At 35.4% G+C, this 17,627-nt stretch overlaps 2 protein-coding genes across 2 annotated transcripts; one reads left to right on the top strand and one right to left on the bottom strand.

The window, feature by feature from the left end:
• Window positions 1-1,747: 1,747 nt before the first annotated feature.
• On the bottom strand, window positions 1,748-9,738 carry LOC131786202 (proteasome subunit alpha type-1). Its single transcript, XM_059103217.2, has 14 exons — window positions 9,681-9,738; window positions 9,209-9,253; window positions 8,498-8,542; window positions 7,538-7,594; window positions 7,213-7,316; window positions 6,509-6,597; window positions 6,116-6,186; window positions 5,308-5,391; window positions 4,697-4,742; window positions 4,408-4,487; window positions 4,100-4,171; window positions 3,156-3,197; window positions 2,253-2,288; window positions 1,748-1,930 (listed from the first exon to the last, which is right to left on the bottom strand). The coding sequence occupies exons 1-14, from the start codon at window positions 9,681-9,683 to the stop codon at window positions 1,862-1,864; spliced, it is 843 nt and encodes a 280-aa protein (XP_058959200.1). The 5' UTR covers window positions 9,684-9,738; the 3' UTR covers window positions 1,748-1,861.
• An 80-nt stretch (window positions 9,739-9,818) lies between these two features.
• On the top strand, window positions 9,819-17,512 carry LOC131786323 (coiled-coil domain-containing protein 112). The gene is made up of 12 exons (XM_059103368.2): window positions 9,819-9,997; window positions 10,278-10,399; window positions 11,741-11,906; window positions 12,242-12,413; window positions 12,567-12,653; window positions 13,065-13,214; window positions 13,804-13,932; window positions 14,849-14,944; window positions 15,717-15,863; window positions 16,023-16,118; window positions 16,292-16,413; window positions 16,815-17,512. Exons 1-12 carry the CDS (start codon window positions 9,882-9,884, stop codon window positions 16,846-16,848), a joined length of 1,437 nt encoding a protein of 478 aa, XP_058959351.2. The 5' UTR covers window positions 9,819-9,881; the 3' UTR covers window positions 16,849-17,512.
• Window positions 17,513-17,627: the final 115 nt, after the last annotated feature.

Raw genomic sequence — 17,627 nt, 5'->3', positions numbered from 1 at the left:
AAACACAAGGTAATGGTGGATAACAATCTTTCTAGCCAACTGTAAATATCTATTATTCTCTAGGCCCTCTAGAATAGAGGTGTTTGAATGGACACAATACTCGGAAGAAGGTGAATCTGATCGAATGTTTCAAACTTGACCATCCAAAGTTTCAGAAAATGCACTTCTGGAAACATTGAAATGATGTACTGTTGTCTTCATTATTTTTTATGATTTGTTAGATTTTATATCATTGTTTTTATTGTAGAGTTTCAGATTTTTCATTTCAAACAGGTTATAAATTTTGTAAATATTGTAAAAGTTAGCTTTCATTTATTCTTACTAAAACAGTAATCTTCACAAACCTGTTTTTGTCATTAGATACTTGAAAATCATTTTTTGTGTGTAATGTGAAATGACCCCTAGGGTACCTTCAAATTCTTACATTGATAATTGTGTAATATAAGTCTATAATAATTATTGGTTTCAATTTTCACCTACTGCTTAGTATAGGGCATTTCGTTAGTGTTTTGGTGGTTTCATTTTGCATGAAAACGTGTCCTTGTAGGCTGTATGCTTGTAATTAAACTAAAGGTTTTGCATTATAGGTTTCTATACCTGGCCACACTTAAATATTCTGCTTCAATAGAAATTGCCAAAAGTTTTCTCAAGTCTTGTTCAGGAGGTGTTGCATTCTTTAAAGTACCACTGGGATCAGATTTTCAGAGGAAAATTATCTCGTAAATGCAATTGAAAAGCTATCAGTAAAGTTTGAAGGGTTACCTATGATAAGATTAATATCCTCGTACATGTACAGCTTTACAAACTTAACTGAGCAGAAGATTTAGTTTTATCTTTTCCAACTCTGGGAATATCAAAGCATCTGCTGCTGACAAACTAGGGTTCCTGTCTTTCTCAAGCACAATGGAAGCTACAAAATTCACCTTGGTGCAGACCATTAAAGCACACAAGTGTTCTGTTCAATGTGTTTTCTATTGAGATTCTTAAAAGATCACTTTTAATGTACTTCTCAATCACAACCTGTGAAGCCATATGTTTTGTGGGAGTTCAACTGCAGTAAAAGCAGTGTAAACACAAAACCATAAATATCAAAATTTTAACATACTAAAGTAATTTGCTGGAGTTCAGGATCATCACTTCCGGGGACTGCCTCCCTGTTCACTGTTTTCAGGTTGAAATTGAAATTAAGAAAGTGGACAACTCAGAAATAAACTCTTGGAGGAAAGCCAACTACAGATTCAGCCCACATGTGATGTTGGGTCTGGCAAATTGTACCTTCCCAAGAAGTGTGGTGGGGGGCAATTGAAACAACCTCACATCAGTTGCGGGGCACAAGGCAAGTGGGAATTGAAGAGGTCAAGTTGATTATCTTGTAGAATTTGAAGCAAACTGAAAATTATTTAAAATTACAGGAACTTCAAGGACTAGAGTGCACAATTCAGGAGGGCATGAAAATAGTCTGAACATTTGTAAAAATAATAGCTACAGTAAAACTGTGAGTTTTAAATTTTTCTATCCTTAGCTATTGATTGCCGTTTAATAATAGAAAACCAAGGATGGTGAGGGATATTTGTTTTTGTCAGAAGCTGAATATGAGATATTTGAATGAAACCCCCTCATTAATTTTTTAATTATTGTTTTTCAATCTGTAGCTTGATATTTGTGAAGCAGATGACTGGGAAAGGACAAAAGGTAACTTAAAGATAATTTTAAAAAATGTAGCAGCAAATAATTATGAAAAATGTAATTATTTGAGAGAAGATTTATTTGTAACTTTAACAAAACAATACTACGGGTTGCAATAGTATTTGAGGAAAACTTCTGGCTCTGTACGGTGCTTGTAGTGCAACAGGAAATAAGCTTAGCTCTCCTCAGCTTCCATTGATTCTCCTTCTGGTCGTTTATCACCTGCATCTCCTTCACCAGTAGCCTGTAGTCAAACAATTAGAAATACAATTTTATATATATATATATATATATATATAGGAAGTCTGCAAGTCGATTTTTGCGTGGAACAGTGCTCAATACGTTGAAGCAGAGCAGAATAAATATTATGAGAGGAAAAACGACGCAACTACATATCCTGACAAGCCTGTTTCGTGAATCGCTTTTCACTCTTCAGGGGTTTTTTTTTTTTTCCTCTCATAATATATATATATATATATATATATATATATATACACATTTATAAATGAGAGTACACAAATGTAGCTTACAAAGGAAAGAACTTTGGAAAAAGAGGGCTACAGTACCTGAGACTCTGCTTCCATAGCAACATCACCAGCAGCCTTTAAGAAAAACCACACAAAAGATTACAAGATGAACTAATTATAGGCATGTGAAGAACAGACTTTATTCTTATGGTAAAGCAAGGTATAAAAATTCTCTGTTCCAAGGATTTGCTGAGCACAATGACTTGCTACCTATAAACCTTTTCATTCCCATTATCCTATTAGTAATTCTCCTTACTGTCTGCCCTACAATTCTTGTGATGTTTGCCAGGAGAATTTGAAATTGGATCAACTAATAATCTCCTAATTGATATTTTTCTTTATTCTCATTATTTTCTGCTTGATATTGTATCGATATTAAAAGGACAAATTTTGCCTTGGTCACTCATGGTAGTTAAAGTGTTGAGTGTCACTCTTAGGATAATGCTAATTCCACAGTAACTTTGTTGTCACATGCATCTGGCATAATATTTGAATGGAAAATGTCACTTGCAAAAATTGTTTCACAGGAGGAGGGCAAGTGAATCACGGTCCAAGCCATACATACAGTAACATTCAATCTTAATGTCCCATAAGAGAACAGCTTTTCTAGAAACACTTCTTGTGACACAAAGATCTCCCTAAGGTTCAGCTACACCAAGCAGATAGAAAACTCTTCAAGTATGGATGACCCATTCTTTCCATTTCCTCTCAATTAACACTTTACACTTAACATTGGTGAGCATATTCTCCATTCTGTTCTCCGAACACTTCATTAGGTACAGACAAAAAGAATTTGTTTAAATATCAAGAACTTCTTCAGTTAGTGATCATTTCTTTTATTCTCAAGACCTTTATGTATAATTCAGGGGTAATATTGTTAGGAGAAAATAGATGCTGGTCACTCTTAGGCATCAAAAGATTTAGTGATGCAGCTACTCTTACCTCAGCTCCCCTTCGTCTCTTTGTTTGATCAATTCCAGCCAACTGTAACAAGTTAAGGGTTCTTGTATGTACAATTTTTTTAACTCTCCTGGTGTAACTTTCAAAGCATATTTTGTTACCTCGAGATAATAATTAGTTTGTTGTTCTAATACTCTAAGCAGTGATACATCAAATATACATTAACTTGGATGGTGTCCTCAATGATTTATATCAGCTTTCTTAATTTCCATCACTTGGTTCAACAGGAGTGAGGTGTCATGTTCCTAACTGAGCTACCTGACTTGTGTAACCTTTGCTATATGATTAGCTTTTATCAACTAAGTGGTCTTAGTTTTTCAGCACACATATTTTTTTTTAGATGGAGCCCATTGTGTAAAAGCCCTGTGGTTTCTCATGGGGTTCCTTGCCACCTTTAGTCTATCTTTTTCTTTCTTTAACAGACTAAAAGCAGTCCCCTTTTTCGTTGATGTTTGTTGTGCTTGTTGAACAGAGGGAAAAAAACAGCCAAAAAAACAATGATGCTGACAAACTAAGCAGAGTGACTTGGACTGCTCATAGCCTATTTCTTTGCACTTATAAATGATAATTACATTTACGACAAAATAAATAAAACAGAGAATTAAACCAAGGGAAAGTGAGTTTCAGGCACATAAAGCAAGCAATGGAGCTTTAAGATGTCAACCTTTATAATAACAGCTAACAAAACTGTCTTTCCTTTGTTTTGCATTAAGAAACCCATAAGATATGCAGCCTTGTGTCTTTTTTGTCATTTCAACTTGCATTATCAAGCAGAGCTTTCTCTTGGTGATTGACATGTCACATAAGCTTGACATTGAGTGACAACATGTCACACAACACATCCCTCTTCCAGACTGACACAATTGAAGCCACAACCTAAGAAAACAAACTATTCAGGAGAAAACCAATTATGAATCAAAGGATACATAAGGAGCTACACCTTCATCACTGTAAATCACCAGATCCTGATCCTTGCCAACCACACTTATGGAACAGTTCTACAACAAAATCAACAATAATAAAGTCACTTGCATGCAACAGCTATGAGACAAAGAAAAACATGAGAGCCTCATGAGGATTTGAGCAAGTTATTTCTGACCTGGCATTTGAGAGCTGGCCAGAATTTGAGGGTTACATTGTCCATCTTCAAAATATATTACAGTTTGCACATCACTTTGTTTGTTTATTTTTTTTTTATCTTGAGCTTGGATAGCTCCTGTAGATTTCACTATACCTTTATTGTCAGTTCTTGTTCATTTGGAAGAGTCTCTCTTAGTGCTCTTAAGCCATGTTTGATGAGCTCTTCAGGTTCACCTTGGCACAGAAGGAAATAAAAGCACATTATCGTGAATAATACTCAGAAATAACAAAAGGGACAGTTTTTTGTTGTCACAGAAACTCACACAGTTGTAATTAAGAACCTGGTGATCTGCTTTCTTAAAATCAAAGTAAATATAATTTAGGACTAAAAGAAATTTTTCTTTAATTATAATCATAAACACAATTAGGTATGGTGTACTTACAATCTGGAAATTCATCCAGGTGTCTCTCAAGGTATGTTCTTGCAGACTATAAAGATATTAAGAAACTGTGAACCTTCACTAACAATTTTTTTTGGCAAAATTTTTAAGAATAATTTGTCCTAAATAAACATGCCCAGATAAAGAAAGATAGTCTTAAAACTTTCAGCTGCTCGACGAAAACTGTTAGGAAGATACTAGCAAAAGAGAAATCAGATTCAGTCAAGTCACACTTATCCTTGTTATCACATACCTGGACAACTTCGCCGATATCAATAAAATATTTAACATTTTGACCAATATTAAATTTGCAGTGAATTTGATGTAAATATGACACAACTTCCATGCCTGGGTAATTTCTAACTGACCTTGATGAGTTTTCAGGCCTATCTACATGATGTTACTCAAGACTAAGGTTGTTCTTTTTGAACAAGTTCAATTGCTTTTTCAGAAATTTTCTGTGTTTTTTGGACTTTTATCTTTTTCCTTCATACAAGATTTAGCAGCCTCATTCACAAAAGGTGCAAAGAATCAACACAGAATCATACCTCATACCACACTTGTCATCAGAAGGACAGATATTCTTTATTTGTTTAAGGAGAGTTATAACTTACCTGAGACCTAGCACCAATAGCCATTGCTTTACAATCAAAGTAATTAGCTGAAGGACATGTCTGGTAAATATGTGGACCCATATCCTGCACATATTAACAACAAAAATCATGAACTACTGGATCATTTATCATGATCAAACTGAAAATACAAAATAATAAACCTATCTCACACAATGCCACTTGAATGTACCGATGACATTTTTATTTGATTTGTCAATCAAGTTCCCATTTTTCCCTAACTTGAGAAATGAATTTCTCAAACTCATTATTTATTCACAGGATAATCATCTCACAAAAAGATGCAAATTGTTTCAGGTTTGAAACCCCAGTGAAACACTGGAATGAGGTGTCATCCATGAGTTTTATGCAATATCAAAACCATCATGAGTTTTAAGCAACATCAAAACCTTGAGTTTGATAAAGCATCAAACTCTAGTTCACTCATTTCTTAAACTGAATATCAATAAAAAGTATTTAAGTACTTAAAACAAAGACACCAAGAAAGTTGCCTACAAGATGTGAAAAATTTGAGAATACCTCCATTTTTCTTTATTAATGAGGCATGATTGAGAAGCTATGTAAAAAACTAATGCATTCTGTTTCAGGGTTTCCAAACAATCAAAAAAAGGAATAAATGTATAAGGCCTAATTTTTTCTTGTTTGGAAACCTTGAAGAATCACTTGCACTTGTTTTTGAAATAGTGCATCAATCATCCAGCAAGAGGCAGCATAGCTGAGAGGAAAGAGAGCCAGAATCACTCAAGGCAGAGGTTCTAAATTCAAGTCCTTATTTTTACTAACTACTCACATCATATCCTGCCACAAGAAGACCAACTCCATATGGTCTTCTGCCATATCGCTGTGTTGGTATTTGCATCTCTGTTTTTTTTTGGTCAAGAATATTTTTGATAAAACACAAAGTTATCATGTTTGTAAACCGTTTTTAAAATCAAACAGAAAGAAACACATTCAAGCAGCCAAAGAGTAGTAATCAATGTCAGCCCTTTTACAACTAAAAGATGCATAAGACCTCAATTATTTTGATGAAAGTTTTTCATGAGTAGTTTCAATCCACATAAATGCAATCTCATCATTAGGATACAAATTGGATTCATTTATTTTCAAGCCAAAAAAAGTCTTTTTCTCCATTTGGAATCATTTATTGTTTATCAATTAAAATAGTCGTCAAGGAAAAAGATACTGTCCCCCACTGCAGAAACAAGTCTTGAGACAGGTAATCGTCTGTCATATGCATACTTGGAGTTGAGACACTCACTCCTCATAAATTTACTGAAATGAGATATTGACTGATATCAGTAACAATGGCAGTAACTAAATCATACACTTGTTTGAAAATATTTAAAATAGTATTTTATGACATAGACTCTTGTAAAAGTCCATCTTTAGGGTCATTCTTGATTATAGATAAATTTCACTTTAGGTTTCTAACCTAACCAAGGTCACTACTATCCCTAGCAATTTGCTCACAAAATGTGAAACCTCATTCTTACCTTAAGGAGATAGTTACCATTACATAATTGGTACCATCAATATTGTTATGTTAATTGTAGAGTTTATTTCTTACTTACTTAACTGAGAGTTTGAGAGGCTATTTCATTTTTAATCATAACCATTACAATTTCCTAAAATGTGATTAGTTCACTAACTGCTTTATTTGTCACTAATTATTTTGTAGAGTTGCAATTGTACAGTTCACTGCAATTGGACACCTGTAATCACACATCCAATTTTGCTGATCACTCATATGATTATAAACCAAATTGGACTCCACTCAGTCCCATTACCATTAATAGTAAATACTTTCAGTGATTTAATACAACATTAATTTAAACAAAATTAAATTACCATTATAGTTCATTTTAGAAAAGATGACGATCAACTCACCTTAAGAGTCGAGCATCTGCAGTCAGGCCTGCTATGGAAACAGCCACATGATCATCAATAGGCAAGATCTTTTTCTGGTGAGCAGACAACTCTGATGCTGCTCGCTACAATAGGAGGGAAAATTTTGAACACTTTGTATTATAGAAACTTTAAAGGCTGGTGTAATTTGTTGTTCTTTAACAAAAAGAATGTAATGTTTGACAAAATAGCTGAAGGTCACCAATGAGTTCCTTGAGGACAAAACAAAAACACTGTATGCACAATATACATCAGCTTGGCCAACCATCATGCATTGTAAAAGAATATGAGTACCAAGTTAACTTACTTTTAATGCAACAATAATTGCATGAGTTTTAGATTTCAGTCCTACTGTGGCTGACCCCTGAAAAAGAAAAAAATACCAGGTTATAGTATGTGAATAATTGAAAGCAATCTTTGCTTTAATGAACACTACTTGAGCAGTAGTGAACATAAGGCCTGAAAAAATTCAGGCCTGTACAGGATTTGAACTCATGACCTCTGCCATACCAGTGCAATGCTCTACCAACTAAGCTAACAAGCCAACTGGGAGCTGTTCATTATGTTGGTTTCAAATAAACCCATGAAGTAACGAAGAAATGACTGTGAATGTATGAAAATCATATATGTGAACTATTTGGAACCTTTCTGCTCAATTAGTGTTCATAACTGCGAGGATCACTTTCATATTCACATCTTTATCCACAGTTCACATATATGATTTTCATATATTCACTGTCATTTAGGTTATAGTACATACTAAGACAGTTTGCATGATAATGGAAACTAAGATGGTACATGAAATTTTTTAGCCAAGTATAGATGAAAACACAGAAACATTTCCAAACAAGAAAGTCTAAGTGCTTCCAACTTAAGTCCAATTTTTGACCTACTCATAAATACTGTAAAAACTTGTGTATAATCTGCCTCATAAATAAGCTACACCCCAAATTTCAAGTATGATTTTGAGAAAAAATTAAAACTTGAATCCTCTACTACTGAGAAAAAGGAGACAGACAATGGCTTGTCTTGCCTATGATGCTATTTTTGTGATTTAACTTCCTTTAGACTCCTTTACAAAGTTCAGCTATACAGTTTTGACCCACATGATTATATCCTCAGTATACAACTGCTTACATTTCCTGATTTGCCTGTTCAATTTTTACAGTTTTATTGAATACTAAAATACATATAAGCAGTACAACTGCTTACACACTATCCCACATACATTGCCAACAGCATGTGGCAAATTATGCACATTACATACCTGCTTCACAGCTTCCATTGCATATTCAATTTGATGTATACGGCCCTGAAAAGACGAAGAAAACCATTTGAGAAGTTTCTGTAAACCCTTCAACTCTCAGTTCAAAGTTTTAATTCTCCTTACTGTCAACCATACAATTCTTGTAATGTTAGTTCAGAGAATTTAGTATTTGATCAACTACTTATCTCCAAATTGATATTTTTCTTTATTCCCATCACTTATCTTGTTGATATTGTATTGATATTGTGAGGAGAAATTCTGTCTTGGTCACTCATGAAAGTGAGGGTTAAATGTAAAAACTAGGGTATATGGAATCACTGGGTTTGGAAACTTCTCAACTGTGCTCTTCGGCTGCCTAAATGATGTGTCAAAATGATTAATTTTTATGTTTCTCTCTCACTTATGGGGTAAATTGAAATAAATTTTAGTTCATAGATTTGAAAGCAGAGTCACAGTAATTTTTTTAATCATTTTCTCACCTCTTGAGCAACACCATGTAAAACCCTTTTGGTTCACTAGGGTCCACCAAAAGAGGAAAGGAAAATAATAAAATGGATACCCCTTAGAATCGATGACATCTTCAATTTTATCAAAAGATGTGTCTCGTAAAATGTCCTTGAAAGCAGGAAATATTTTTAAAAAAACCGACTACAATGAACGACACTAAATCCACAGAACTTCAAGCATCCCTGGTCTACTAAACGTACTTACCTGGGGGCTCCAAACTGTAACATCGTTATCATACTGATTACGGAACTAAAAGAGAACGATTTTTGAAACACAAATTACACACATATAACTAAATTTGTTGGAATGTAACTTTCGATTAAAGTTGTCAAACGAAGCTGACCTGACGTTTGGATAATACCGTAGCTAAGAAAAGAAAGTCATGCACCAATTTTCTATTACTTTTTAAAATGGACTCAAAAAATACATCTCAATCTATCAAGAAAATGTAGCTAAATTGAAGATGCCAGACGATGGAAGTTTTGCAACGTGACTCAGCATGGTAAAATTGAGTCCACATATTAAAAAAGTTTGCATTTCATTTTTCTCCCTTTAGAGTGCAAAAGACACGAGGGGAGACAACAAAATTATCGTTATATCTCTATGTTATACGCAATAGGCCCTTTCAGGGTAGGAAAAAAATTATCCAATCGGAGATTTCTCTAAAGAAACTTACCATTATGGCTGATCAAATTGGGTCTGCTTGGTAGTGTAGTTCTTTCGTGGGCTCATTGTTCGCCAGCGAGTGGTTTGGTCAGTGGTCATATCTTAAAACAGTAGCTTGTTCATGTAAGACGATCGGTTCGAACAAAATGGCGGGTAATGTTCAGTCGTCTCTCTGGCTGTAGACAATAGTTATTTCGAATGAAGATTTACCATGAATAATAGAACTGAGCCTGAAGGAAGCAGTGATGCTGATAAGTCGAGGAAACCACGGACACAGCAGCAAAAGAACTCGGAATTTTTTGCAACACTGGAACAGCTTGAGCAGAGGTAATCCTCTTTTCAAGAATTTTTTACCTATATTGAATTTTTACTTTTACAGAGAAACTCCGATGTAAAAATATTAACAATAATATTGAAATTTTTATGTATGATTAATGGTTTCGAATATTAAGAATGTTATGATTTCCTTTTGGTATTTCTCTGTGATTGGAATCTTTGGATGTGATTGGATTTACTTTTTGAAAGTTTTATTTTCTCCCAGTTTAAAGAATATATATGTATATATATTTTTTAGTTATTTATAATTAAAATTTTTGTAAATTGTCAGAATTTCTGCCCTGGAAAAGGATAGAAACACTCCACTTTACAGTCGACGCAGCGAGTTTCGTAAAGACTACTGTGAACTTGAAGAAGTGGATTTGAAGGGAACAAATGAAAGAAAATCAGAGAGTAAGTAGACAGTTTAACTTAGAAACCTTCTGAATTTGTTTAGCCTGAGGTAGAAATAACTTACTTGAGCCCATATGCTACTATCTAAAAAGCAATCTAACTCGATTTAATGATAATGTAAGACAATTAAAAAAAAGATGAGAACCCTTCAACTTTTATTCCTTCCTCTGTTTGAGAATAAACCATGATAATCATAAACAGTGAATTAATAAGAACCTTTGATAACAAATTCAATCAATCAGCAGTTATTGTTCAAAAGAGTATAGCTGGCATAAGTTTCCTTATGTTGATGTAAAAAGTCCACTACTAGATGGATTCATTATCAGGAAATGAAATAGTAGATGATGTGATCTAGAAGAAACATAACGTCAGTGAATTTTGGAGCAGACTACAGTTACACAATTTTACTGAATTGATCTAAATTTCACAGCTATAAATTCCAGATACCTTTTTTTTCTCAATGTGACACAATAAATAACTAAAGAAAGGCTGGAGAATAGTATGAGAACATTTACGGTAGTATAGATCTATGAGAAATGTCTATGGTAATGAAACTTTTACATCCCTGCTTACATTGGTACCCAGTCAAGCCTTTATTAAGCAGTAGCCCACGAGGAATGGTGGAGAGACCCTTTAACCCTTTAACTCCCAGATCAACTTTTTAACTCTCCTTACTGTTAACCATACAATTATTATAATATCAGTTCAGAGAATTTAGTATCAGATCAACTAATTATTCCCAAATTGATATTTTCTTGATTCTTGTCACTTATCTGGTTGATATTGTAGTGATATTGAAAGGAGAAATTCTGTCTTGGTCACTTAAGGGAGTTAAAAGGTTAACACAGGTTGACTGCTTAATACAGGTTCTACAGGTTATCATGAAATATGATAAAAATGCCATTTTATGATAAAATTGACTACTTAATGAACAAAAACTTGCTAAAAGATGTTACTAACTTTCAATTGATTTTGGGAGATCAAAGTGGAATAAATTTTCCTTTAAAGATAATTCTTAGATTTATTTGAGTGGTTCTACTTAAAGTGACTGTTCAATACAAGCGGAAGACAATACTAACTGAGGGCGTTGGGACTTAATCAAGGGTGACCAGGTGCACTTAATATAAGTAACCCCTTATTAGAAGTGAAAATTACTGTAATTAAGAGGAACAAATCTTTGGACTCGTAATAGCAACTCCCTAATAATAAAGGGTGACTGCTTAATATGGTGTCTCTTAATACAGGTTCAACTGTATAATGTTACCTCTTGTTCAAAACATCCTTATTGATACTATTGATGCTGGACTTTTCCTGAATGCTTTCATTTTTTTAAATTAACAGAAAGTAAACTGAAGCAGCAGTTGTGTAAAATCAGGGCAAATGTAAACAAGTTCCAGAGAGACTTGCAAGATGTGAAACCATCACCAGAGTTTGTGGAAAAACTCAAAGAAATAATGGAGGAAATTGAAAATTCTATGATGACATTCAAAGAACAGCAGAGAAAAATGTAATACATACTTTTAAATATTTGTAATTTATAACTATTACAGTTGTACTAGCAATAGTTAGAATATCAAGTATTACGTAGAGGGTGGTAGTTTTTAAAAGTATGTACACTTAAGTTTGAAACTTCTGGAAAATGAAAGTTTAGACTTGACTCCGAGATTTTTATATGAGATTACTGGCAACAGCTAATGCCAAGGTTCTGTTTAGTTTTAGTTTCAACCAGATTACCTTTATGACTTTGGAAAAGGTCATAGAATTAATAAAATGTGGTAGATGTCTTCTTTGAAAAGCTTGTCATATACATGTAGTCCTGATTGATTTTGTGATTCTTGGCAGCTATGATGAGCTGATGCATGAAGAGCGAACATGCCTACAAGAAGTAGCAGCAATGGAGAAGAAGTTTGATTCTTGGTCACAGTTGCCTGCACCTGCAACAGCTGCTGTTGATGTAAAGAAAGCAGCTGGGGCTATTACAGTTTCACTGCCACCTGCAGTTGCAGCATTTGAGGTACTTTGGATTAGAAATGTTTATATGACCTGTAAGTATCATAATATGTATTGAGCTTCTATGAATCATGCAGTGGGTGTTGATGTAGTCATGAGTTGTCTCTTTGTACTGTGTTTTTACCACCCAAGTGTAATTAACACTGGCCTATTGCAGAGATTCTTGGCGCAGACTGGTGGACACAGTGGAGGTTGGGATGACTATGATCAACAACTCTTCTTAAAGCTTAAGAGCAAACACAAGGTATAAAATGAAAAATTTTTGTTAGATTATCATTGATTTTATAAAACAAGGAAGTACTTTCCTCTTAATGGAAATCTATTGGTTTTTCTCAAGATGCAGTCACTTCTAGTGTGGATTGCAAGAACTTTACTTCTTGTTTCTAGTCTTTTTCAGTCTATTTGGTATCAGCTTATAAAGAATTGTGTTCTTTTGTAATTGGCTGGTTTTTAATTGTTGTAACGACACAATTTGGCAGTTGGTTGACTCTCCTGTTTTTGTTCTTCTTAACTGTGGGAATCCATGCTTCTGTAATTTTAGTGTTGTCACAGTGAAGCCTTATATGAGTTGCCTCTTTTACCCTGCTTGCATGTATTCATCACAATGAATAACTACAACCTTTTTCAAAATCAATTACTATGGGACTATCTATAGAACCATGAAGCTTTCATGCGAGCTGCAGGATCAGAGATTCCTGGAAGAAGCATTGATGATGTGCGACAGCATGATGAATGGTACAGCGAATACTTGATACTCAAAGAAAGTAAAAAGAAAGCCATCCAAGAATGGAAATACAACAAAGAGGTATGTATCATTCACACTTGTTCCATTTAGCAGCATATACCCTGTTCCTCACTTTTAGCATGAGTGTCTTTGGTTAAGTCAGTAATGACACACCAGTTATTCATCAGACATGGTGCATAGCTGACTTCAGTTATTGCCTAGCACAGTGTCTGCTGATGTATTGATTGTATGTTGACTGACAGTGAGGTCATCTGTCAAGGAATGTTTTGGAGTAGAGACAACTTTTACCTTTAACTTTTTTAAAATGCTCACAAGTGTTTTGCAAGATTTTCCCACAACATACCAATACATTGTCTCACTGAGAGGCAATGAGAGTGAACAGTATTATCAACTGGAGAGTGTTTTGTAGATATGCATTAAATTCTCCCAAGTATTTTATTTGGAATATATTGAATATAGAAGGGAGAATAACTAGATAATCAGTTATCAAGTCATGAGGGTTAATTGGTGTCATTTACTGCCAGACTTCTTCGGCTGTTTTTCTACTGGATGGATAGTCTTGGACTCTATAATCAAACATAGGTTACAAAACTATTAAGTATTCATTTAATTTGTTTTCTTGTAACAGATTTGTTTTGGTTTCCAATAGGCAAAGAAAGATGACTTGTTAAAAGATGATGAAGATGAATTGGAGGAGGAAGAGAAAATAAAGAGAAGAAAAGAAGAACAAATAGAAAAGGAGAGAGAAGAAAGAGTCAAACAGTTAAATGAATGGAAGGTAACTATCTTGGTGGAGTCAGCAAATTAAGATTTGATTTTAAAATAATGAACATGTATATTAAATATCTTGGAACTAGTTAACCTCTTACACCCTAAGATCAGTATGCATATTCTCCTTACTGCTTTCTATACAATTTCTAAAGTGCTGAAAAGGAGAATTTGTTTCTTAATCAAGAGAATATTTAGTTTGTGATTATTTCCTTCATTCTCATGACCTTACTGTGTGATGCAAGAGCTATACTGTTGGGAGAAATTAGATGCTAGTCACTCTCAGGGGTTAAAAGGTGAAGGTAGAGATTTCTGTCCAAGCAAATATAAATACATAAATATAATTTATCCTTAGCTCCGCTAAGGATAAGCATAGCAAGCTTCAAGCAGGAACCAGCTGTGTGACATGGAGTAATAAACCCCCTTTCTAACCTGCTATCCTCACCTAACTACCAAATGGAAAGGGGTGTTTCAATCCCAACATCAATGTTGTTGTGGAGTTGGATTAAATGTTCTTGTCTTATTATTATGTATCATTGATAACTCAGAGAACTCAAAAGAAACACTCTTGTACGGAGGAGATTCAGTATGACAACAAATGTGGCCAAAAACACTTCTTTACATATTTTAGAAAATGTTATCCTGGCTGAACCATTTACACCCTAGTATTGGTATCCACAATCAGGAGTTTCTTAAATTGGTGATCATATCCTGTATTCCCATAACCTTTACATTTGATTCAAGGGTGATACTGTAAGGAGAAGTTAGAAGCCAATCACTCTTACCAGTTAAGTAAAGGGTTAAAATGAAGTGCTGCTGTGGGATTATGTTTAGACTGCATTGTATAGTAACAGGCCTTAGGATGATGCTGCATTTCTAAATTGTTTTTGTTGGATGACATTTGGTTTTGGTGATATTCTTCTCAGGTACAGAAGGAATTAGAGAAGGCAAAGACAGAGGAAGCACGGCTCAGATTAGAAATGAACAAAGCCAGGGAGAAAGAGAGAGAGGAAAGGAAAAGGGTAAGATAGTTCACAATCCCAAACACTGCCAAGCTCGGGGATGGAAGTTGTAACAACACGATGTGCCTAAATACCGTAAATCCTTGAGTTAGCACCAGAAATAAGCTCCCCCATCCGATGAGCCCCTTCAGAACAAGTCCCTCTTCAGAATAAGCGCCCCTTCAGAATAAGTGCCTCTTCAGAATAAGCGCCCCTTCAGAATAAGTGCCTCTTCAGAATAAGCGCCCCTTCATAATAAGCCCCCCTCTTATTGGTCAAAATTTTAAATATGTACCCCCTTCGATGATTCGCCCGTTAGTAAAAAGCGCTCCACCCCGTCTTAACATGAATAGGACATGGATGCAACTTCGAAGATTTGCAACAATTTAACTCAAAGAACAGTCCTCCCTCCACCTAGAGAAATAACGTTAACAGTAAACTGCAAGAAAAACTTAACGTATTACTTAGGAATTACATGTACCTTTGACAGATAGGAATTCCGGGCCTAGCTTTGCTCTCTTATGCCACAACAGCAACTGTAAAAGACGATAAATAATGGGACTCGTAATACTTTAGAAAGCTGCTTCACGGTATTTCGACTCGTTCTGTAGGGTCTCCAAAGATTGTCGTTACAGTGATGACTCCAAAAACGAAATGGTAGTTTGTGAGAGGGAAAGTCTCCAAAATGGAACTAATAGATAAAAAAGGAACGAGGTTGTTGAACGATGGTCGAGACCGCACCAACCGTATTGTATCTCCCTCAACTTGTTTTTCTTTGTTTTTTTCTCTTAAGCTGGAGATTAAAGCACAAGTGGAAGAGTACGCAAGACAAAAAGCAGAAGAACACGCTATTTTACAAGCAGCACGACACGCGAGACATCACCAAGAAAAAGAGGCAAATAAAATAACCGCGGAAGAGGCAGCGAAAATACAAGAAAGGGTGAGTATGATTTGTGACCGTAATGTGATGCAGAAAGTGGGTGGATCTTACACACAACGGAAAAAGAGCGTGTTGCGTGACATTAAACAAAGGTTGCGAGCGGGTTTAGGTAGTTGCATATCATAATTTATGCAGAATCTTTTACTTGTATTGCTTCAGAGCCAAAAGATGTTAGATGAACGAAAAGCCAAGTTGAAAGTGAAGGAGGTTCAGAAACAAGAGAAAGAAAAAAGGCTCCAGAAACTAAAAAGTCAGGTAACGGATTGTTTAAGTAAGCAAGGGAAGCAACAACAGCAAAAAAGATTTTTCTTGTATTTTTCCCTCTCTTTTTATTGGAAGGAAGGTAAAGCCTTGTAAATTAGATCAGACTGAATCTCTCATGGAATCTTTGTCTCAGTCACATGTCTAACACTTTGCCTCTGACCCAGGTTGAAGTGAATGTATCTCGCGACCCATCTCGACTGTACAAACTTACTGCTGGCTGGGAACAGAGAAAAAAAGAAGGGCCTGGGACGGCTGGACATGGGCCCAGTCTTCATATGCCACACAGGTATGCAACTCTTTTTTTCCCAGACGATCCGACCTCCCTTTGTAAGAATATTTTTCTCAATTGCATATCATAAGGAACCCGGGAATCCATTGAATTTGTTGTTCTGTGCGCCACTATTGACCGAGCACTTGCCATCCCTTCAACTAATGAGAGGAAAAATTGAAGCCAGTCGCGACTTGGTCTCTTGCGTGTCCCACGCTTTAGGCCGCCCACGTTTCTTTGCTTCAAGCTCTTTATTCCCCGTGATTTTCCCTTTGCTCTGACTTGCCGTTGTGATAACTTCGGTTGTAAGCTTGATGGTATACACAAGAGTGATGGTTGAAGAAACAGAAGAAAACAGAGATCGTGTAATCAGTGTTTGCAAAGTTCTTTTAAATGAAATGAGTACCGTTTGATTTCAGGGCAGTCCCATCATGGCGGCAGGGATTATCATGACAGCTAGCTACTCTACAGAACACTCATCGCCATTCTGAAGCCCATGGACTTACGTTCTTTTGCATTTTTGATCCTTGTTCAACATGTATTACAACTACCTTTCCGTCATCTTTAAAACGAAAATTTTCGATGGCTTTATCATCTGTGGAATGTGATTCCATTCTCATATCGGGTAAGCTTAAATTCGCTAAAACGTGGTCAAGAAAGAGCCTGAAGAACAACCGTCATCTGTTAGTGAGGCGCGCGGAAGCGCGAGGCAAGAGACCCTAGCAAGGTCATTTTGTTCGCGCTCCTCCCCTCGCGCTTACCCACTCCCGCCATATGTTGATAGCTCCCACAGCTTATCAACATGTGAACGTTAATCTTGTTAATTGCGTTAAGAGGGGCACTGTTATTTCACTTGCACCTCGTAAAAAACTGCATTTGATATAAACATCTCCTGGAGGCCGTGAGTCTTCCAAAGCTTGGAGGTGGGAAACAACCGAGTTGATAGTGTACAGTTTTAAATGAAATTGTGAATAAAATAATTATTTATGTGTCAAGGGGTTTTAGAAATAATTCTATGCTATAGAGAAATTTCCATTTCCCACTCGAAGCGCAGTGTTAAAGAGTTCTAATGAAAGTTATTTTGCAATAACAAATATCGTCGAAGACGTGGGAACACCCATCACAAATTTTCCAATTCTTCTCTTGTTTTCCTTGCATTGATATATTGGATGATCTCTTTACTACCACTCGTACCAAAGCCGTTTTAAAAATGGTATTTTCTTAGGGAAATT

Source organism: Pocillopora verrucosa, chromosome 4 (assembly GCF_036669915.1).
Source record: "Pocillopora verrucosa isolate sample1 chromosome 4, ASM3666991v2, whole genome shotgun sequence".
Classification (NCBI taxonomy): Eukaryota; Metazoa; Cnidaria; class Anthozoa; order Scleractinia; family Pocilloporidae; genus Pocillopora; species Pocillopora verrucosa.
Note: the sequence above shows the minus strand (reverse complement) of the source record. Positions and strands in the feature narration are given on the sequence as shown.